This window comes from Mustela nigripes, chromosome 14 (assembly GCF_022355385.1).
Source record: "Mustela nigripes isolate SB6536 chromosome 14, MUSNIG.SB6536, whole genome shotgun sequence".
Taxonomy (NCBI): domain Eukaryota; kingdom Metazoa; phylum Chordata; class Mammalia; order Carnivora; family Mustelidae; genus Mustela; species Mustela nigripes.
Window position 1 is genome coordinate 33,955,015 of NC_081570.1, and position 21,510 is coordinate 33,976,524.

The 21,510-nt window shown below is 52.3% G+C and overlaps 1 protein-coding gene across 2 annotated transcripts; it reads left to right on the forward strand.

Moving 5' to 3' along the window:
• Positions 1 to 309: 309 nt before the first annotated feature.
• Positions 310 to 20,703, forward strand: IPO13 (importin 13). 2 transcript variants are annotated; one of them, XM_059374455.1, is made up of 20 exons: positions 314 to 1,128; positions 2,876 to 3,612; positions 9,160 to 9,300; positions 9,426 to 9,567; positions 9,676 to 9,842; positions 10,054 to 10,174; positions 10,261 to 10,408; positions 10,829 to 11,010; positions 11,091 to 11,117; positions 11,298 to 11,432; positions 11,622 to 11,765; positions 13,008 to 13,088; positions 13,853 to 13,990; positions 14,169 to 14,265; positions 17,226 to 17,278; positions 19,518 to 19,584; positions 19,673 to 19,731; positions 19,878 to 19,967; positions 20,262 to 20,443; positions 20,535 to 20,703. In XM_059374455.1, the coding sequence occupies exons 1-20, from the start codon at positions 1,045 to 1,047 to the stop codon at positions 20,629 to 20,631; spliced, it is 2,892 nt and encodes a 963-aa protein (XP_059230438.1). In that variant the 5' UTR covers positions 314 to 1,044; the 3' UTR covers positions 20,632 to 20,703. The 2 variants fall into 2 exon arrangements, with proteins under 2 accessions (XP_059230439.1, XP_059230438.1); XM_059374456.1 differs by lacking the exons at positions 17,226 to 17,278; positions 19,878 to 19,967; positions 20,262 to 20,443; positions 20,535 to 20,703 and having other exon boundaries at positions 310 to 1,128.
• The last annotated feature ends 807 nt before the right edge of the window (positions 20,704 to 21,510 follow it).

Consider the following 21,510-nt stretch of genomic DNA (forward strand, 5'->3'; position numbering starts at 1 on the left):
CCTGAGGCGGACCGGAGGTCTGGGGCCGGCGGGGCTCCACGGGTCCACAGTCCACGTGCTCCCGACCTCTGCCGCAAGGCGCCGCCCTCCCGCTAGCCGCAATGCGGACTACGTTTCCCAGGGTACCCAGCGGCGGGGCCTTGGCTCAGTGGGGGCCTCGAGCGCCGCGCCGCTCCGTCGCCTGCTCGGGGGGCGCGCGGGCCTGGGCGAGGACAAGACCAGAGACCCGGAATGAGTTTCTGCGCAGTTCCGCTGGGCCGTGCCGGGCTGTGCCGGGCCGGGCCGGGCCAGGGCAGGCGCGGGGGGAGGGTGGCGCCTGAGTCGGCCGTGCCGGGAACAGGCGCTGGGGGCAGCCCGCGCCTCGCTGAGGTCCCCGCCCCGTCCCGGCCGGGCCGGCTCGCCTGTCAGTCACTAGGGCGGCGGCGGCGGCGGTAGCGGGGCCGGAGCCGGGCGGTGAGAAGAGCGCGGGCCAGGCCGAGCGGAGGGGACCTGCCACAGCCCCTCAACTCTACGGACTCTTCGCCCTAGACTCGCGAAGCTGCACCCCTGCGCCTCGTCGGACGCCTCCGTAACCCGCGAAGGGCTCTCTCCCTCGTCACCCCCTACCCCGTGACCTCCTCGTAGGACCCGAGAGCTCCCTCAGACGAGGGTGTTGTGGGTACAGACCAACGACCCTGTGACCTCTCACGGGCCAGGGGCTCGGTTTCCCCCACAGGCCTGCCTTCCCTATGACTCCTTCCTCAGAGATTCTGGGGACAGAGCCGTAACCCACCACCGGGACCCCCGCCTGCGAACTCTTCACTGACGGCTCCCTCTTCGGAGTCCCCCTCATTGGCTTCCTCTTAAGAGCACCCTTTTGGCCTCTGGCAAGCCCCCCATCCCCGACCGAGGTGGGGAGGCCTCGGCAGCCATGCCCGCCCTGGGCCCCCTGTCACCCCACCGCTTCCTGGGGACCCAAGCCGGGGTCTAGCAGGGGGCCAGCAGCCAAGGGGCTGGGGCAGGAGACAGGTCAGGGTCCACCTCCCTGCTGGGGAGGGAGCAAAAATGGAGCGGCGGGAGGAGCAGCCAGGGGCTACAGGGGCTGGAGCAGCACCAGCCTTGGACTTCACTGTGGAGAACGTGGAGAAGGTATGAGGGCCCTGGGGTGGGCGGTCCAGTGACAGAGCAGAAGTTTTGGGGACTGATACCAATGCCAGAGCCCAGGCTTGGGCTGGGTGCCTGCTGGGATGGTGCCCTCAGAGCACCTGGCATTTGCTGTCTCTCTGGGCAGGCATGCACAGCAGTGTAGTGGTGTCCTAATGGTCTATTTTTGGCTTTCCTTAGACATGGGCTCTCTGTGGATACTCTAGGGTCTTGGGATGGTCCCTCCAGAGTGCTGATGGCCTAGACCTATAGCCACACTGGCTATTCTCCAGCTCCATGGGAACGGCATGAGCAGTGCAGTAAGAAACCAAGAACCCAGGAGACCTGCAGCTCAGTCTCCAGGAACCTTACAGATGCTGAGCCATCCTGGACGTGTTTTGTGACCCAGGGGCTCAGAAAATTACCTGAAACTAAAACAGTCTGAGTTGTTTTCACTTTCTTGAAGAAGGGTCCTTCTTGTATTGGATGGAGGCCAGACCAGTCCTGGGCAGGCGGGAAGGGCTGGCCCCCTTTGTTTTGTGCTGGGTTCAAGGGGTTCAGGCCTGCTGGCAGCCTCAGGGTCCTTTCCTTGCGCTCCTGCCCACACAGCTTCCTGCCATGGCCTTCCCAGGTTCTCCCACTGCCCAGGCCATCTTTTTTGAACTGCTTCTCTGGTTCTTTTCTGTGTTCTGCCCCGGAGGCCTGGGATGCAGAAATGCCTCCCCACTGTGATGTATGGGGAGATAGGGCTACCTTGCTGGGAAGCAGGGAATGGTAACAGATATTCACTTCTTATTCTTGATCCCTTTTTGCCATTCCAAATGCAAGAATGCAACCCTTCTGCTTTTCTGTGCCTGCCTCAGCATCCTGGAGTGGTCAAAAAAGGGACAGTAGCTAGAACTTGCTGTCAGAAGTACAGATTGGGCTAAGACTACTTGAATGGAGCCTGCTTAGGGGGTCAGAGTCCTGACCTGGCTGTTCTACTCCCTGGGGCTGGGTGGTGTTGGCATGGTGGCGCACTCTTTCATGTGCTGCCAGGGAGACAAACCACTGTTTTCTTACTGTGTGAAGTCCCTATGGAATTGGGGCCCTGGGGATTTGGCTAGCTGAGAGCTCCAGACAAGGCATTTGCCAGGGCTGCTAGCCAAGACTTCTTGACCAGCTTTTTGGACCCTCACGTGTGCTCTCTGAGGGCTGTGCTCACCCTCCCTTCCAGTATGTCTCTGGCCTACGGCTGCCAGGCAAAATCTTAGCCCTGCTCAGATTTCACACTGGCTTTGGTGCCAGCATCTGGAGTGACCTAGGGATGATCCTGGGGGAGCTGAAGAGAAGTCTTGGAGTTGATGGGAGCAGCTGTGCCTGGGAGGGTCAGGGCCCCTCAGGCTATTCCATGTTCTACTCGGGCTTAGCTTCATCCCTGTGGAGCCATTCCTTCAACCTGGGCCTTGTCTTTTACCTCAGGTGTCTCCCTTTTGGGGAGCTCAACCTCCTCTTTCTGACTTCCTGTGGAGGTTCGCTCTCTGAACCCATAATGCTTTGCTATAAGGAGAAGAGAATATGGTAGAGCACGGGCAGAGTTCAGGCTCTCAAGATATCAGTAGAACCCTGGGCTCAGAAAACACTGTAGAGCCCTGGGCTCTTCCTGCTCAGCCCCTCAGAGAGCAGACTTGCAGGACCAAGTCATACCCTCTGTTCTGGGCTCTGGCAGGATCCAGAGTGCCCAGCACCTGCTCAGTCCTGTGCTGTCCTGCAGGCGCTGCACCAGCTCTACTACGATCCCAACATTGAGAACAAGAACCTGGCTCAGAAATGGCTGATGCAGGCCCAGGTCTCCCCACAGGCCTGGCACTTCAGCTGGCAGCTACTGCAGCCCGACAAGGTGCCTGAGATCCAGTACTTTGGGGCCAGTGCCCTGCACATCAAGATCTCTCGCTACTGGAGTGACATACCCACTGACCAGTATGAAAGTCTAAAGGCACAGCTCTTCACCCAGATCACCCACTTTGCTAGTGGCTCCAAGATTGTGCTGACTCGGCTCTGTGTGGCACTGGCCTCCCTGGCTCTCAGCATGATGCCTGACGCTTGGCCATGTGCCGTGGCAGATATGGTACGGCTCTTCCAGGCTGAGGACTCACCGGTGGATGGTCAGGGCCGCTGCCTGGCCCTGCTCGAGCTGCTGACAGTGCTGCCGGAGGAGTTCCAGACGAGCCGTCTTCCCCAGTATCGCAAAGGCCTGGTGCGGGCCAGCCTGGCAGTGGAGTGCGGGGCTGTCTTCCCGTTGCTAGAGCAGCTGCTACAGCAGCCCAGCTCACCCAGCTGTGTGCGTCAGAAGGTGCTCAAGTGCTTTTCCAGCTGGGTGCAGCTGGAGGTGCCATTGCAGGACTGTGAGGCGCTCATTCAGGCTGCCTTTGCTGCTCTGCAGGACTCAGAGCTCTTCGACAGCAGTGTGGAGGCCATTGTCAATGCCATCTCGCAGCCTGATGCCCAGAGGTGAGCTGGTCCCCATCTTCCCAGAGAAGGACAGCTTGCTTGGCCATCCATCCATCCATTCAGTAAACACTATTTGAGTGCCTACGGCATACGTGCTCTTATGCTGGTGATACACAAGGAAGCAAACAAGACGTGGTCCTTATGGTTCAGAGAGGGAGACAGACAACTAACCATCCAACAAATTATTCATTACAATATTTGACTCTTTCTTCTTTTTCTCTCCACCAATCAGTCGCCAAGTCCTGGCTGTTCTACTCTTGACCATATTGCAAATCTATTTTTTCCGTCTCCACTGCCACCACCCTAGTCCAAGCTGTCATCATCTCTCTCCCCAAATTACTGCAGAGCTTTTTCACTAGTCCCCTGGTTTTTACTCTTGTACCTTTTACTGCACACCCCACAGCCAGAGTGGTCTTTTGAAAATGAGGATCCAGTTTGTCCTTTCTGCTCAGACCCCGTCAGTGGCTTTTTACAGTTCTTAGGATGAAGTTCAGAATCCTTAATGTGATTCACAAAGGTGCTGCACACTGTGGCTCATCTCTAGCCTCTTCTCATGCCACACTCCTTTCTTCACTCTCATATGATCTCTTCAGTTCCTTGACTGTCCCATGCTCCTTCTAGCCTCTAAACCATCCCATGTACTTGGCACATCATCTACCTCAACTGAAACTTCACTTTCTTGGGAAAGCCATCAGTGATTTTTAACACTAAGTTTGGTCTCCTCAATTATTTCATCTCAGAGCTCCTACTGTTTCTCCTTCTTAGCCTATAACGCAGTTTCATTGTAAATTACCGTGTGTCTCCCCATTGGTCTCTCAGCTCTGTGAGGATGGGCACTGTGTCATTTTATTTTGTCACACTGTGCCTGGCAGCATTTGGTAGCATTCAGTATTTTTTGAACAGATGAGAAGTAGGAGTTGCCTGAATGGTGAGAGGTGGGAGCGGGGTGGGGGAGGTCAGGGGAGGAGTGAGTGTTCCAGACTTCAGAAACACAGCAGGGGCAAAGGCCTGTGGTGGGCAGCACCGTAGTACCCACAGGGGCCTGAAAGAAGGGGAGTGTAGTGAGCTGTTTGTGCAGATGTTTGTCAGGCACCTGTTTGTGTCTTGGGCCCTCTGCTGGGCACCCGGTGCACAGAGATGAATGGGTTGACTTCAGCAAGCCAGGAGCTCACAGTCTAACACACCTACCTAAAGGGGCAAGGATGGTCAATGAGATGAATGCCATAATGCAGAAAGCAGGGTTGGGGGTACTGTGAGAGCCCAGAGGAGGCATTTAACCCTATTTTAGGGTTGTGGAAGGCTTCCCAGAGGAGGTGTGCTTTAAAGAGCCTGAGCAATGAAAATGTGTTGAGAGAGCCTGGTGAGTGGGGGTGATTAAACAGCAGGGTTTAAGGGCCAGTTGGAGGTCTGATCCCTGATCATGCAAGACCTTGTCAGCTAGGTTTAAGATTTTGGTCTTCATCCTGAGGAGGATGTAAAGATATTAAAGGATTTCAAGCAGAGAAAATGGCATAATGAGATTTTTAGTATAGGTTGGATTGGACAGGGTAAGACTGGAGACACTAACAACACTATAGAGATAGGGCTTTTAGGGAGCCTGAGTGGCTCAGTCCGTTAAGTATCTAACTCTTGATCTCAGCTCAGGTCGTGATCTCAGGGTTGTGAGTTCAAGCCCCAAGTTGGGCTCCACACTGGGCATGAAGCCTACTTAAAAAATAAAAAAATAAATAAAAAAAGAGGAAGAAGAAGGAGAGATGGGCTTTAGAAACGCTTAACAGAGTTGGAGGGGAAAACACCCAAAGAGAGCATCAGAGAGTGGTTAATGGCTCCAGCCTTGGCATTAGTCACGTCTGAGTTTGAATCTCAGATGGTCCGCTTGCTAGATCTGAGACCTTGGGTAAGTCATTTTTAAGCCTCAGTTTCCTCATCAGTAAAATGGGTGTGATTGTATCAACCACACAGAGTTGTAAAGGCTTAAACAGGATAATATGTACAGGGCTCCTGGTGCTCTATAAAGAATATTTTGGGGGGCGCCTGGGTGGCTCAGTGGGTTAAAGCCTCTGCCTTCGGCCCAGGTCATGATCTCAGGGTCCTGGGATCGAGCCCCGCATCGGGCTCTCTGCTCGGCAGGGAGCCTGCTTCCCTCTCTCTCTCTCTGCCTGCCTCTCTGCCTACTTGTGATTTCTCTCTGTCAAATAAATAAATAAAAATCTTTAAAAAAAAAAAAAAAAAAAAAAAAAAAAAAAAGAATATTTTGGTATGAGGATCAAAGAAGAGAAGGTCTGTGAAAGGTCTCTTGTGGTTCCTGTACACCCCATAAATGGTACTTGCCACCATTTATGGTATTTGTTACTGCATTCGTAGTTAGTCTGTCTTTCCTGTGGTTTCCCAGGTTTTCCAACTCAAGGTGGGTGCTGAGTCCCAGGGCTAGCCTTCCTCAGCAGCCTGTAGCTCAAGTGCCAGCTGGGCTCGGACAGTTAGTGGCTAAGGGGAATTGCCCGGGGCCACTGCATGGGTGATATGGGGTGTCCTTGGATACACCCAGGTTTACCCACCCAGCCAGTCTCGAGGGCTTTGGCAGGTAATTGATGCCTCTTCTCCTCTGAACGAATGAGCGAACAAGAAGCCAGTGAGGGAACCCACAGCCTCCTGAGCGCCCATTGGCTGCAGCCCCCATGGTTGCTTAGCAACTCTCCCCATTTTCTCAGCTCTCCTCCCAGAGCTCTAATTGCAGGTCTGGGCTGAGCTCAGTGTGAGTGGCAGCCAGCAAGTTCTAGCAGCCCTGCCCCGGCAGCTTGAGCTGACCAGTGGGAACTAGGCCTCTTAAACCCAGTCTCAGCCATGGCCTTAAAGATATCCTCTCTATCTCCCTCCCCGAAATCTACAAGCCTCCAGAAGCCTCAGACTTGTTCTTCTGCCTACTCACAGTTCTCAGGAATAGGTGCCCAGGTGGTAGGAAATCTAAACTAGTGTTTTCCCTGTTGGTGGGCTGCACCCAGCCTGGTGTCAGAGTTTAGGCCTTGCTCTGTTAGTCTAGTTTCCAGGACTCTGTCTTGAGAAAGTCACCTGTGGTTTTGACTCTTGGGTCATCTGGCCACTGTTATCCCCAGGTGTCCTGACGTTGGCTGTCCCCTTAACTGAGCTTGCACTCAGGTCCCCTTTCCCACTCTTCTAGAAGCTGCTTGGCTCTCTCTGCCTTGATTTTCTTTTTCCTGAAAATGCATTTTTAATCCTAGAAAAGCTTTTCATTGGGGGCTGGGGGAAGAGAGAAGGTGAAATTAGACAGACTCTTGGCGGCTCTTATCAGTTCAAATTTGAGATATGGACTGAGATTTGCATAGATCATTTGGAGAAATTCAGGCTGGGCCCTGAAAGAGCTGTCCTGCTGCAGTAGAAGCAGCTGCCCCAGCCTGGCATTTGTTTCTAAGTTACTGTATGACCTTGAGTAATACTCGGAGCCCTTCTGGACCATATTGTCCGTGATTGAGCCTATTATGCAACTCAAATATGACAAATCAAGAACCCAGTGAAGACTGAGTACCTGCTGGGTACATCAACTTCAGCAGGTGTGAGAGAGCCTTGGTAGGGATGCTTGGGGATAAAGCACTACCTCCTGCCCCCATCTCAGCTGCTGGGAAACTTGCAGGCCAGAGCTTTGGCCCTCCCCCTGCTCTTTGTGCCAGAGTCTGGCCTGAAGGTACCCATTGTCTGGTGGTGCAGCCTGTGTCAGGGTCATGAGACTGAAGCTATCCCAGCTGTCTCCAAGCTGCACCCTCTAGGGCTGTCTCTGGGTTGGGGGTATCCTCGCATGGGCACCTTGTCCCACCAGAATGGGGATTTGGAGAAAGCCAATATCTTGGGCTGGTTGCCTCTTGTTGTTATGAGACTACCTGCCTGCCTTGCAGCCTGCTTAGGGCGAATACAGATAGAACTCCTCTGGTACATCAGTCTCCCTTCCTCTCCATAGATTGCTCTGGTGACACTATGATTGGTAGCAGAGGGTCTCAAGCATCTGATCCCCCAACCTGCCGAGAGTATCATTTCCTCTGATTAGTCTGATTTCCACAGAGCAGGCTGCTGGAGAGGGGTCCAGTGAGTGGAGCTAGTGTTCTCTGTCTCTTTTGTATACTGTGCTTCCCCTGCTCCCCCTTTAAGATCATTGTGCCTCAGGACTCTGACTTGGACCCTTTTTTCTCTCATTCAGTGCTCATCTGCTCCCATAGCTTCAATTATCAGTTGTTTGCCCATGACTGTCTCCTGCTCCAGCTTCTCTCTTGGGCTTCAGGTTTTCATATCCAACTCTTTGGACACTTCTGTTTGCAGATCTCACCAGGTACCTCTGATTCAACATGCCTAATGCTGAACTTAACACCTTCTGGCCTTCCATTAAATTTAGTACTATCCCCCTCCACCCACTTCTCCTGACCTCAGTAAACAGCTCCACCATCTTAGTAGTTGTCTCGTAACCTGAGAGCTGTCCTTAACTCTTCCCCATTGTTGTATCCAGTCAGTCATCAAGTCCTGACCATTTTGCCTCTTAGCTGTCTTCCAGTTCATCATCTACTGCTCTCCCTTCATACTGCCACCAGAGTACAAAGGAGTTCGGATTTGGTGGCAGGGAGTGGAGTGGACAGTGGGGATTGATGCTGTCGGTGTCTCCTGAAATCTTGATCAGGGCTCCTGAGCCTGTATTAACTCCTCTGTTTCCTATCCTTGTTCAGTCTCCCTTAACACTGTCTATATTAGTTTCCTAGAGGGGCCGTAATAAAGTACCACTTTAAATAAAGTACACTGGGTAGCTTTAAACAACAGAAATTTACTGTCTCACTGTTGCGGAGGTTTGAAGTCCAAAGTCAAAGTGTTGGCTTCCTCTGAAAATCTATAGGGAAGCCCTTCCTAACCTCTACCTAGCTTCTGGCGGTTTGCTGGCAGTCTTGTTCCTTGGCTTGCGGTTGCATGACTCCAATCTTTACCTTTGTCATCACATGTCATTCTCCCTGTAAGTCTGTCTTCATGTGGTTGCCTTCTTTTAGGGATACCCGTTGTAGAGCTCTCCCTACTCTATGACCTCATCTGCACTGACCCTGTTTCCAAATAAGATTACATTCTGAGATATTAGAGATTAAGACTTCAGCATACTTTCTGAGGGGAGGATACAATTCAGCCCATAACAGTCTGCCCTCTAATCCCCAAAATTTATGTCCTTCCCACATGCAAAATATGTGCATCTCATTTCAACTTCACCAGACGTCTTAACCCATGCCAGCATCAAATGTAAGTCTAATTAGAGAACATAATTCAACCCATTCAACACTGACCTTCTTATACTTTCTTCCCAGAGTTCTCCTGGAGGTAGGCTCCTGACCTGAGGTTTTCCCCAACATGGGCAGCATTAAAGCTACCTTGTAGGCCCTGATCTCTTTTTCACTTTGGGTTTAATGTAGGGGAGGGGACTTGCTGGAAGACAGAGAGAATGTGCGTCTCTATCAAAGCTGGTGGGGGATGGGCAGGCAGCTCTGATGGGTCTCCTTAACTTCTTGCCTCCAGGTATGTGAACACACTTCTGAAACTCATCCCGCTGGTGCTGGGACTGCAAGATCAACTGAGACAGGCAGTTCAGAATGGGGATATGGAGACCTCCCATGGCATCTGTCGCATTGCTGTGGCCCTGGGCGAGAACCACTCCCGGTAAGGAGTGGGGCAGCTGCGGGTGGGGGGTAAGGAGTGGGGAATAGCAGGGCTCTCTAAGAGGTGGAGTTATGAAGCCCTACTGGGGGAGGTGGAATGACCTTATTATACGTCCTCCTTCCAAGGGCCTTGTTGGATCAAGTGGAGCACTGGCAGAGTTTCCTGGCCCTTGTCAACATGATTATGTTCTGTACTGGCATCCCTGGCCACTACCCTGTCAACGAGACCACCAGTTCCCTGACCCTCACCTTCTGGTACACGCTGCAGGTGTGTCTGTGTGACCTCCAGTAGGATTGAGCTGTAATTATAGAAGGCAGATCATGGACTTACGGGCCTGGTGCCTAGGTGGCTAACTTCCTTCCCTGGCTCTCTCAGGATGACATTCTGTCCTTCGAGGCAGAGAAGCAGGCTGTATACCAGCAGGTGTACCGGCCAGTCTACTTCCAGCTAGTGGATGTGCTTCTGCACAAGGCCCAGTTCCCTTCTGACGAGGAATACGGATTCTGGTCCTCAGATGAGAAGGAACAGTTCCGGATTTACAGGTGATGGTAGCAGGCAGTCCTACCTCTAAATAGAGTCCTGAACTGATGAAGGCAATAAGGAGAGGAACCCGAGACCAGCCTTCCTGAAACCTGGGGCTCCTTTCTCTATTCTCTAGGCACTTTTGCAGGGTTATGAGGGAATTGGTGGAGGTGGGCTTCTGGACTTGGGGGCAGGATTGGGCAGTGTGTAAGGTCTTCATCTGCTTCTTAGGGTGGACATCTCAGATACGCTCATGTATGTGTATGAGATGCTGGGGGCCGAGCTGCTCAGCAACCTCTATGACAAGCTGGGCCGTTTGCTCACCAGCTCAGAGGAGCCCTACTCCTGGCAGGTACCTCCCAAACCTGATTCCCTCAGCCCTCCCAGAACTGTCATAATCTCCTCCTCAGCCAAGCCAGTGGCACCCTCTTTCCTCAGCACACAGAGGCCCTGCTCTATGGCTTCCAATCCATCGCAGAGACCATCGATGTCAATTATTCTGATGTGGTGCCTGGGCTCATTGGCCTCATTCCACGGATCAGCATCAGCAACGTGCAGCTGGCGGATACTGTCATGTTCACCATTGGTGAGACCTGGCACACACCCATGAGCACATTTCCAGAGCCACAGGCACCCATCCCTAGCCACAGTCAGCCTGCTGGTTCCTGTCCAGAATGGGAGAGACACACATGCCCACACACACAGTCAGCATTGCACCCAACAGACTGTCCTGGCACATCTAGGGGTCCTTCCTACAGTGTTCTGAGCTGCAATTCAGTCAGGCTTGTTTGCTTTCAATGGAACAGCACTGCTAGGCCTCTTCTGAGTAACTCCTTCCTGCTTCTCAGCTATAAAGCTCCTGTTTGAGGATGTGCATGCATATTTCCCTATTCAGTACTAAGACTGTAACTTGATCCTGCCAGAAGTTCTGTGTGCCTCACAGGAACATGGTACAAAGCCAGCCTGGCCTGCCTCCAATATCTTCCCCTCTTCCTTCTTCCCCCAGGAGCTCTGTCTGAATGGCTGGCTGACCACCCTGTCATGATCAACAGTGTTCTGCCCCTTGTACTGCATGCTCTAGGCAATCCTGAGCTCTCTGTCTCTTCTGTGTCCACCCTCAAGAAGATCTGCCGAGAATGCAAGTATGACCTGCCACCCTATGCTGCTAACATTGTGGCTGTCTCCCAGGTATGCAGGGGCCTGGGTGGGGCTGGGTCTCATGGCCCATTGCACTCCACTGATCCCATATTCCTTCTGTTTATCTCCAGGATGTGTTGATGAAACAGATCCACAAGGTGAGCCCAGAAGTTTCTAGGGGTCCTTGGGGATATTATGGAAATCTGTGGAAATCCTCTTCTGCCCTTTCCTACCCCTTGTCTTTTGTTCCTGTTCTTGGAACCTTCCCCCAAGAGGTTCATTCCTCCTACCCATGGCCAGATATGTCCAGGATTGACTTTCTGTGTTCTGCCCCACAGACGAGCCAGTGCATGTGGCTGATGCAGGCACTGGGCTTCCTGCTGTCAGCCCTGCAGGTGGAGGAGATCCTTAAGAACCTGCACTCACTTATCTCGCCCTACATCCAGCAGCTGGAGAAGCTAGCAGAGGAGATAGTGAGTGAGCTGTGTGTGTGTGTGTGTGTGTGTGTGTGTGTACACACGGGTAGCCAGAGGGCAGGGATGGGCTTCCCTTTGTGTGGGCTGTGGCTGCTGGTGGGTGGGGTTGGAGTTGGCAGTCAGGGCTGGGATCAGGAGCCAAACTGAGGCTGGGAGATCCAGAGCTTGGTTTGATTCTCCCCATAGCCTAATCCTTCCAACAAGCTGGCCATTGTCCACATCTTGGGCCTTCTCTCCAACCTCTTCACCACACTGGATGTCAGTCATCATGAGGACGATCATGAAGGCCCTGAGCTCCGGAAGCTGCCAGTGCCACAGGGACCCAACCCCGTGGGTGATGTTGCCATTGTCCCCTTGACCATACACCCTGTGGGAATGTCATTGTTTCTCCCCAACTTTATGGGTAATATTGTCATTGTTCCCTTGGCCCCATGAGGCATGATGCATTTGGTCCTCTGACCCTGTGAATGACCTTATCATTGCCCTTCACTCTATAGAGAGTGATGTCATTGCCTCATCCAACCCTGTGGGCGATGTTGTCTTTGTCCTCAACCCAACTGGGGTGATGTCATTGTGGTTCCTTCGCCCCATGGGGGACACTGGCATTATCCTTCAACCTCCTAAATGATGTAATTATGGACCCCTGTTTAACTCCCAACTTCTACTTCACTATTCACTGTTCCCTGTGGGCACTGGGGATACCTACATGCTCTACATGTATACATGTAATCAGATTGTTGCAAAGCAGTGTGACAAGTACCATGGTAAGCTTAGGCACATGGAGGTTGGGTGACCACTTATAAGCTGTTTGATCAGCTTTCCATTCAAAACCATGAATGTCAGACTCTGGCTTGCTCATCTCATAGAGCTGTGCTGGGTACCATATGTGAAAGTACTTTGCATACTATAAAGTTCTGAATAAATGTGGGAGACTGCTTGGGTCATTGTTCCCAGGGTTTCTCCTGGAGAAAAGGAAATCACAGTATCCTGGCTCCTCTCCTCAACTCCTCACCTTAGTTTCAGTTTCCCTTTTGGCTCTAGATCAAACTTGGGCCAGCATCCTCCAACAGAGCCCCTTCTCCTTCCATGATAGTCATTGTCCTGCCTTCCCTCACCTCCCAGGACCTCAATCTGCTCTCTGCTCCTCCATAAACTGCCATATATATGTATACCTTGGGGCTCTCCACCCTAGGCCTGTTTGGGTGACATAGCTTCTCCACTTCTTCAGGGGCTAGCCCTTAGGCTTTGGCACTAACAGGATTTTTCTGAGCAGAAATGGATAGAGAATTTTTTTTTAAAGTTACAAAGCTTTGGTAATTTTCTGAGGCCCTCATAATATCCCTGCTTTGCACTTTGAGGCTTCCTCTAAAATGATCCTTAGAATTCAGGATATTCTCTTTCATTCATGGGGGATTCAGTGATCTAGCCCTTCCCCCAAGGTCCCATTCACTGAGTCCTCAATGTCTAATCTGGGGTAATAGAGTTGAACTTCCAGCTTGCTTTGTATTACCTTGTCCATCTCGGGTGGGCGAGAGTGTGGTGGGGGCACCTCACTTCTTCCTGTGTCTTCAGGTGGTTGTGGTGTTGCAGCAGGTCTTCCAGCTTATCCAGAAGGTGCTGAGCAAATGGCTGAATGATGCCCAGGTGGTGGAGGTGAGCCCCTGTCCTTGCTGTCTACTCACATGGTGACTGTGCTTAGATATGGAGCAGGAGGAAAGTGTTGCTGCCCCATCTCAGTGAGGTGAATCTTGCACTACAGGTACAAGGAATTTTTTGGGAAGACATTCAGAACTTCCCAGTATCACAAAGTACTTGACCAAAGAACTATGATGTTGGTGCTGAGTGACAGTCAGGGGTCCGCTTTGTAATCAGAGACCTGCCTTTGGTCCCTTTTCAATTTAGGATTTTCTTGCTATTGCTGCTCTCTGAGAGGAAATGGTGGAGATGTAAGTAGCAAGACTTGAGTTGCAAAGTTCTATTCTCTGCCCCTTTGAGAAGGGCCTTTTTGACTCCTGCCTTTTGGGGTGAGGGTCAGACTTGTTTACCTTCCTGACATGCAGGGTCAGGATAGGCTTATAGGTAAGGGTCCCTCCTTAGGCCTCCTCTGTGCAGGGCTTTAGTTCTGTTCCAGCTGATTGTGAACTGCTAACCAGGGCCCCTTTACTTTCTGGTTTCTTTCTTTCTTTCTTAAAATATATTTGATGTTTAACATTGTTTAAATTTAAGTGTACAGCATGTGAATTTGGTATATTTCTGTGTTATAATGTGATTGCCATTGTATGATAATTGGCACCCCATCACATCCCATAATTATAGTTTCTTTTTAGTGGTTGGAGTAATTAAGATCTAGTCTCTTGGCAAGTTTGATGATCATAATATTGTGTCTATTTCATGGGCCCCTTTGCTTCCTTCCCAAGGCGGTATGCGCTATCTTTGAGAAGTCCGTTAAGACCCTGCTGGATGACTTTGCCCCCATGGTGCCACAGCTGTGTGAGATGCTGGGTCGGATGTACAGCACCATCCCCCAGGCCTCTGCTCTTGACCTCACTCGACAGGTGGGCCTTCTGACTGAGGCAGCAGTATTCTAGATTTCATCTGACCTTGGGATGGGGTGGATGGGTGGAATGGGGTGAATGGGTGCCCTGGCAGGGGTCCTGACCTGCATTCCGGGGATGCTGGCCAGTTCTTGTGAGACAGGGCCTCAACTGACCAGCATTCCCTGCTTTGTTGTAGCTGGTCCACATCTTTGCTCATGAACCTGCCCACTTTCCCCCAATTGAGGCCCTCTTCCTGCTCGTCACCTCCGTCACACTCACTCTCTTCCAGCAAGGTAGGTCCTGACCAGGGTCTCTGCTGCTGCCGCCACTGCCACTGCCTCTGCTTCCCTGACTGGGGAGCCAAAGCTGCCCACTCTGTTCTCCTCTATCCCCTGAGTTGCACATGGGACTTGATGGGAAACTTACAGGATCAAGCACAGCACAATTGTCACCCTACAAATAGCTGACATCTTAGGTTGAAGTGGATAAGAGAGTGAATGCTGTCTTCTACTGGCCTGCTGGGCTCAGGGCCGATCTTGATGTGTGGGAAGGTGGGGCCAGAGCTCTGAGGGACTTGGGGCACTAGGCTGGCTCCTTTTCTATGGGATATAATGAAAAGGGGAAAGAACATGGGCTTTGGAGTCAGATAGACCTAGATTCTAAGCTCATCACCACCAACTAGTTGTGTGACCTTGGGCAAGTCACTTACCTTTGTTTTGTGGAGCCTTCGTTTCCATGTCCATGGAGTGGAGATTTCATGTACTCGATAGGGTTGTTATAGATATGAAAGTAGTGTCTTTTGGTCCCCTGACTTTGGGTTTTTTGCACAGGAAGTACTCAGGGAGTGTTGGTTCCTTTCCCTACACTCTAGGTCGAAACCCTTTGGCTGTGGCCCCAGCGCTTTATTCTCTGTGGCCCTCTGCCTGAGAGAGCTGGGAGCAGGGGGCTCCATGCTTCCCCTGCTGTCTACCCCAGGCTTCTAACTTGGAAAAGAAATGGTGCTGCTCTGCTAGCCTCGTGAGTCTTGCCTGGATTTGTGGTCATAGGCTGGGCGCTCACCAGGGCTTTCCTCTGGAGCCAGAGTGCTCTCTGCTTATATGGTCAATGTGTGGTCCCATGATGCTGGCCTCTGCTCCAGTGGGCTGTGGGTAGGTACGAAGTGGGCAGAAACTTGAGCCAGAAACCAGGTGTGGCCATCCTTAACTCCACCTCTCCCACCCCTCATGTCTAGTCGGGGGCAAGTCTGGGTGGTCCTGGACCCTGATTATCCCATAGTTTGCCTACCTCTCCCCTCCCTCCATGACCACACCTCAGTGTGGGGTGTCTGGATCACCTCAGCAGTCCTCTAACTGCTTTCCCTGACATCTGCCCTTCTCCCCAGGCCCCTCTTTGCACCCTGCAGTTATAATGTTCTTTAGGAAACACACATCTGAATAATTTTCCTCCCCGGCTGGAAACCTTTTTTGTCGTTCTCCATTGCCTCAGGTTCTCCTCCCACTCCCACCCACATGATGCAGCTCCTGCTTACTCCTCAGTGTCTTCTGCCAGCGTCCCCGACATGCCAGCAGTCCAGCCACACCGACTTCTCCCTTCCTGTCCCATTGATCCTCTGACTGGAATGCCCTGTGCCCTTTACTGGGTGAGCGCCCCTCCTCCAAGCCTTGCCCACGCATCGGTCCTCAGAGGCTTCTTTGGGGCAGAATTGGGTGTTTCCGGACTTTGGGCTGGAACTACATCATGTACACACTGCTGACATGGCACCAGTCCTACTCAGTAATCTGCTTTTGTGTATTCATCTCTCTCCCTAGACTAAGCCCCTCAAGGGCAGGGTTGAGGCTCTTTTCTCTGCCTCCTCAGTGCCCAGAACAAGGCCAGAGTAGAGTAGGTATCAGACGCTGTTGAAGAGAGGAGGGTGAGGTCTCCCTGCCCTTGGAGCTTTTCTTCCCCACTGTCTGGGGCCTACTGCTAGCAGGGCATCTGCTGAATATCAAACATGCTGTCCACAGGGGGACCCAGGCATGGGGCACATTGGGCCTCACTTTCCAGGACTTGAGTAACTCGGAGCTCAGGTGTGAAGGAGATGGGCTTTCTCAGTGGCTCCTTGTAACCTGGAGAGGGAGGCAGGAAAGAGCTCATGGTCTGCTTTATGGTTGGGGAAACTGGGCATTTGTGGCTTGCACAAGATCACACAGCTCCTTAGTGGTGTTTCAGGCAGATGCTTGTGCGGTACCTCCTCCTCAGAGTGGAGCAGCCCAAGCAGCCCTCTAGGCACATGCCTCACCCTTACCACAGGTGTCAACAGCATTGGAAGCAGACTAGTGTCCAACGGCAATCAGATTTGTTGGCCTTATTGGTTGTCTTGCAGGACAGAATGGCCCTCTTACCTGTTACACTTCCCAGTCTTGCCATTCCTTTCTCAGCTTCTGCCTTCCCACTGCACCATGAGGTGACATGTTGACTGGTTTCCCTCTTACTTCGTGTGTCCAGATGGTGGGAGCTGGTGGTTTAGCCCTTAGCCTGGCCCTCTGCTGAGTCGGTGTCCATGTGGAGGGACTTTGTTGGGTGGGGCTCTCATTTTGGGCCTCATGATACAGTTTCTTCCCCAGACCCTGTCAGTTGCTTGGCCAGCCATCTCCACAGCATACTGGGCCCTGCCCTAGCCAAGGAGAAGTCCTCTGGTTTAAGTAGACCCAGGAGATTCCTTTCCTTGGCCAGACACAGAGCTCTAAGGCCACGGAAGTGAGAGGGCACCTGCTCAGGCCCTGATGCCCTCACCTTTCCGGGGCCTTTGGCCAGGCATTCATGGGAGTTACCAAGGACTGACCTCCCACCAACCCTGCCCTCCTCTTTGATGGCGAGTGTGGGGTGGTATGTGCTAGGAGGCAGTGTAGGGCCACCCCAGCCAGCCAGAGGCTGAAGCAAGAGTGTGGGGGTTGTTTGTTCAGCTCTGTGGAGTCCAACATTGCTCCAGCACCAAAGGATCACTCGGGGGACTGGCCTGAGGAGGAGTGGGGAGTAGGTGGAAGGCCCCTTGGGAGGGAGCTGGGGCAGGCCCGTCCTTCACTTTGCCGTCTCTTTCTGTTGGGCTTCTCCCAGTTCATGGTTTTTGTATGTTTTGTTTCTTTATCTTGCTTCCTGCTGCTCATGTGCCCCCACGCTGTCTCCCTGCAGGCTCTCAGTCCCACATAACTATATGAGGTTGAGTTGCTGTTTGTATAATTTTTTCTTAAGTTCCATCTTTATTATATTTTAGGGCCCAGGGATCATCCTGATATTGTTGATTCATTTATGCAACTCCTGGCACAGGTGTGTTTTAGTTTTATTCATTCACGTTCTGTTCTCTCTCTTTCTCTTTCTCTTATGTTGAAATTCAATTTAAGCCTATTTTTAGCTTTCTGTTGACAAATTTTTTTTCTGTTCAGTTGAATAGAGTTTCTTCATCTGTTTCCGTGGAAGTTGACAACCCAACATCCTCCTTTAGTGCCCCTTTGCCTCAACTAGCTCATTCTTCCACCAAGACCAGGGAGAGGCGATCCTGAAGGGAGGGAGCTGGGCTGGCCTGGGTGGGGGAGGGGGAGTAACTGTGCCCAGCAGCTCCTGTGCAGCTGTGATGCCTGAGAAGTTCAGGGGTAAGATTGGAGTTAAAGGGCCTGGGGTTCATTGTCCCCGTGCTCCTGCCGGGAACTGCCTGCCTCAGTGCCCCCAGCCTGCTCTGGAGAGGTGGCCAGGAGGAGCTCTAAAGGGAGGGGCTAAAGATGAATGTGCTCGGGACAAAGTCCTGAGTCCTGAGTCCTGAGTCAGGCTGGCAGATGGGTTTGCTGCTGCTGGGAGGTGGGGTGCTGGCTCCATTGTGAGACTGCGTTGGGATGTGTTTGTGTTTGGTGTGTGTTTAAGTGTGTTGGACCTTATTTGTGTGTTTTGACTTTGGAAACAGAAATCATGGAGCTGCTCTAAATAGAGCAGCTATTGTGTTGGGATAAATGTGTACTTGAGTGTGGGCGTATGCACTGATGGATGTTGTATATTGATGTGCATTAGGCATTGATGGGTTTTGGACAGTGATATGTGTTGGAGGTATGTGTGTTGGGCTGTGGGAGTGTGTGTTTTAATGGAGGAGTGTATGTAGTGGTAATCAGTAGGTCTGTATTAGGGGATGTAGGTTGTGGAAGATACATGTGTTGAGCTATGGGGACATGGGGTTAGTGTGGGGTTGATGGGGAGGTTCCTGTGGGTTGGGGTAATGATGTTTCTTTGCTTAATCATTCCACAAATATTTATTGAGTGTGTAATACACATTTGGTACTCTGCCAGATGCTGAGGATGTAATGGTAAGCAAAAGCAGGCACAGTTCTTACTCTCTTAGAACTCAAGTCTAGTAGAGGGGGTGGGGCGCAGTGGGAATGGGAAACAGGGAGTGTGTTCTGGGCCTAGATGGATGTGTGTGGGTATCTATGAGGGTGCATCCTTGGGGGTGAGGCACTTATATGTGTGTTTGTGGATGGGTGTGTCGGGAGAGTACATATGCTAGAGGACTGGGTAGCTTGAAGGTGTGGGCATGTGGACATGGCTGGGGGATGTGGGGAGGTTTGGGGGTGTGAATATGTAGCAGGGTGTGTTGCAAATGTAGGGAAGTCCGTATAAGGGATGTGATAGAGTTGTGTTTGAGGGTAAGTAGGGTGTTCCCAGAGAAGGTACGTGAGAGTGTGTTTGTACATGAATGAACCTAGGGTAGTGAAATGTATGTGATGGGATGGGGGGTTAGGCATCTACATGGTATGCGTTGGGGGGCTGCTGAAGAGCAGCAGTGTTTGATGACTGCTGGAGCTGTGCAGAGTATCTCCTGTGACCTGAGGATGTGCCTGCCATTCGTGTCCTGGTGCCACTTGGGATGGGCTCTCTGGCCATCCTTCCATTCCCCCCACATGGCAGCACTGACTCCTGGGCTGGGTGTGGCTGAGAAGGGCCTGGACACAGGGTGTCCTGGTTGAATGGTGGGGCCATTGGCTCCAAGGCTCCTACCCTACTTTTCCTATTTCTAAGCTGGAGGGTGTTTGAGGAATGCAGGTGGGTGGGATGTGGGGAGGGGTGCTTTTGGACTGGGCTTCACATCCAGCTGCCATCTCTTCCTGCTGTCCTGTTAACAAATCCAGGAGGTTTTGACTGCCTCCAAATCAAAGCAGTCACTGCTGGCTACCTGGAACCTGCAGGAGATCTGACCTTGATGGAGGGGAGAATAAATGTTTGCTCAGGGAGTGACTTGGGACCCAAGCTTTCTGTATTGTGACAACCCCCCCCCCAACCTCTCACACACACCAGTGCATTCAAGTACACGTACATGTACATAGTATCCCCTGGCTGCTCCCTTCCTGACTTACTGAACTGTGGGATGGGGTGGGTCCCCCAGAGATGGCTGGGTGGCTGATTTTGGCAGCCTGTAACCTATGGTGCGTGAAGTTGGGGCCTGGGGTGGCAGGTGAGTGGGGGGCAAGGGGGGTTGGTCCTTGCAGCTGGTTGGGGCTGGGCTTACCAGCTCCACCTCCTGCAGGCTCTGAAGCGGAAGCCAGATTTGTTCCTGTGTGAACGATTGGATGTCAAAGCTGTGTTCCAGTGTGGTAAGTGGGGCCAGGTGGACAGGAGGGCCTGGGGCCCCTTCAGGAGGATCTTTAGGCCCTATCTGATCTGCCTCTGCCTCTCCTGCAGCTGTGCTGGCCCTCAAGTTCCCCGAGGCACCTACTGTCAAGGCCTCCTGTGGCTTCTTTGTGAGTCCCATGCTCAGTCCTGACCCCCACCACCCTGTACCCAGCCCTGTTCAGGACTCCAGAGGGTAGGGATGTGGTGTGCCAGTCTTGTCCCCAGGGAGAGTGGGGAAAGAGCTGAGGCTGACAGGCCTCTCCATCCTCTGTAGACAGAGCTGCTGCCTCGGTGTGGGGAAGTAGAACCCGTGGGGAAAGTGGTTCAAGAGGATGGCCGTATGCTGCTCATAGCAGTGCTGGAGGTGAGATGGAGCCAGTGTTTGAGGGGGGTGGGGTGTCCCTCACTGCCAAGGCAGCTGCCCTTCTGGGATGCTGGGGCCTTTGGTTCCCTAAACTCTCTGACTCTGTTTCTTCATCAGTTAAATGGCTGACAGTTGTTAGGGTTGCTGTGAGGATCAGCCAGCTCTCAGAAAACAGTATTCACTTGTCATGTGCAGTTTGGCTGAGGAACTGTTTGGGAGTGGGTGGGATGTGGCTAGGCACCCTTGCCACAAAAGGTGCAAGGCCCTAGTGTGCTGAAAACCCATCTCCCTCAGGCCATTGGGGGCCAGGCCTCCCGCAGCCTCATGGACTGCTTTGCCGACATCCTATTTGCTCTGAACAAACACTGCTTCAGCCTCCTGAGCATGTGGATCAAGGAGGCCCTGCAGCCACCCGGTTTTCCCTCTGCCCGCCTCAGCCCTGAACAGAAGGACACCTTCAGCCAGCAGATCCTTCGGTGAGCAGAGCTGGCGGGGCCTGGGCTTGGGTCCAGAGGAGAGGGCGGCAGTGGTGGATGGTACTAACCTCATCTCCCTTCCCTTCTTCAGTGAGCGAGTGAACAAGAGGCGGGTGAAGGAGATGGTGAAGGAATTCACACTGCTGTGCCGGGGGCTTCATGGCACAGATTATACAGCTGACTACTGAGGGGCGCCCCGTCCCACCTACGCCTCCTCACCCCTCCCTGTCCCCAAAGAGTAAACCTGGATCTTCATTGCATTGCTGTCTCGGCTTCCTTTCCTCTGCCACCACCACCTAACTGGGCGAAGGCCTGGGGGAAGAATGAGGGAATGTTTGGATCCAGGCCTTTGTAGGGAGTTGTGGGACCAACTTCTAGCTCCTAGAGCAGAAGGGATCCACTGTAGCAAAGCCTCGTAGGCTGGAGCCGTTCATAATATTGCCATTGCCTTTGGGTTGGAATGGTCCTGCAGTAATGTGACCAACCTCCCCCCACCCACACTGCCACCCATTAAATTAGTCCCAGCATTCGTGCATGCATACATTTATTAAATCAACAATGCTGAGCACTAGCCCCCTAGTTCTGCTTTGCTTTGTTCTCTCTGAACAAAGGCTAATCTACTCCATAGCCACCATGTTAAGCTGGGAGAATGGGACCAGTGAAGAAAGGCTGCATGGAGGAATTTTTATTTCTTTTTTTTTTGTTTAGGATTTTATTTATTAAAAAGAAAAAAAAAGATTTTATTTGTCAGAGAGAGAGAGAGCATGAGCATACACAAGCAGGGGCAGTGGCAGGCAGAGGGAGAAGCAGGCTCCCCACTGAGCAAGGAGCCCAACATAGGACTCAATCCCAGGACCCTGAGATCATGACCTGAGTCAAAGGTAGACTCAGCCACCTAGGTGTCCCTCGACTTTCATTTCTGATGGAAATGGATGGTTTCCTAGATAGAGCACTTGGGGCTTTTGGCTGAAGTGAGGTGGGGCAGGGTCCAGCTTGAAGGGAGGAAATGGAGAGTGGTTTTCAATTCCAGGATAGGTTTCTTGTATGGGGTTATGGAGGCCAAACTT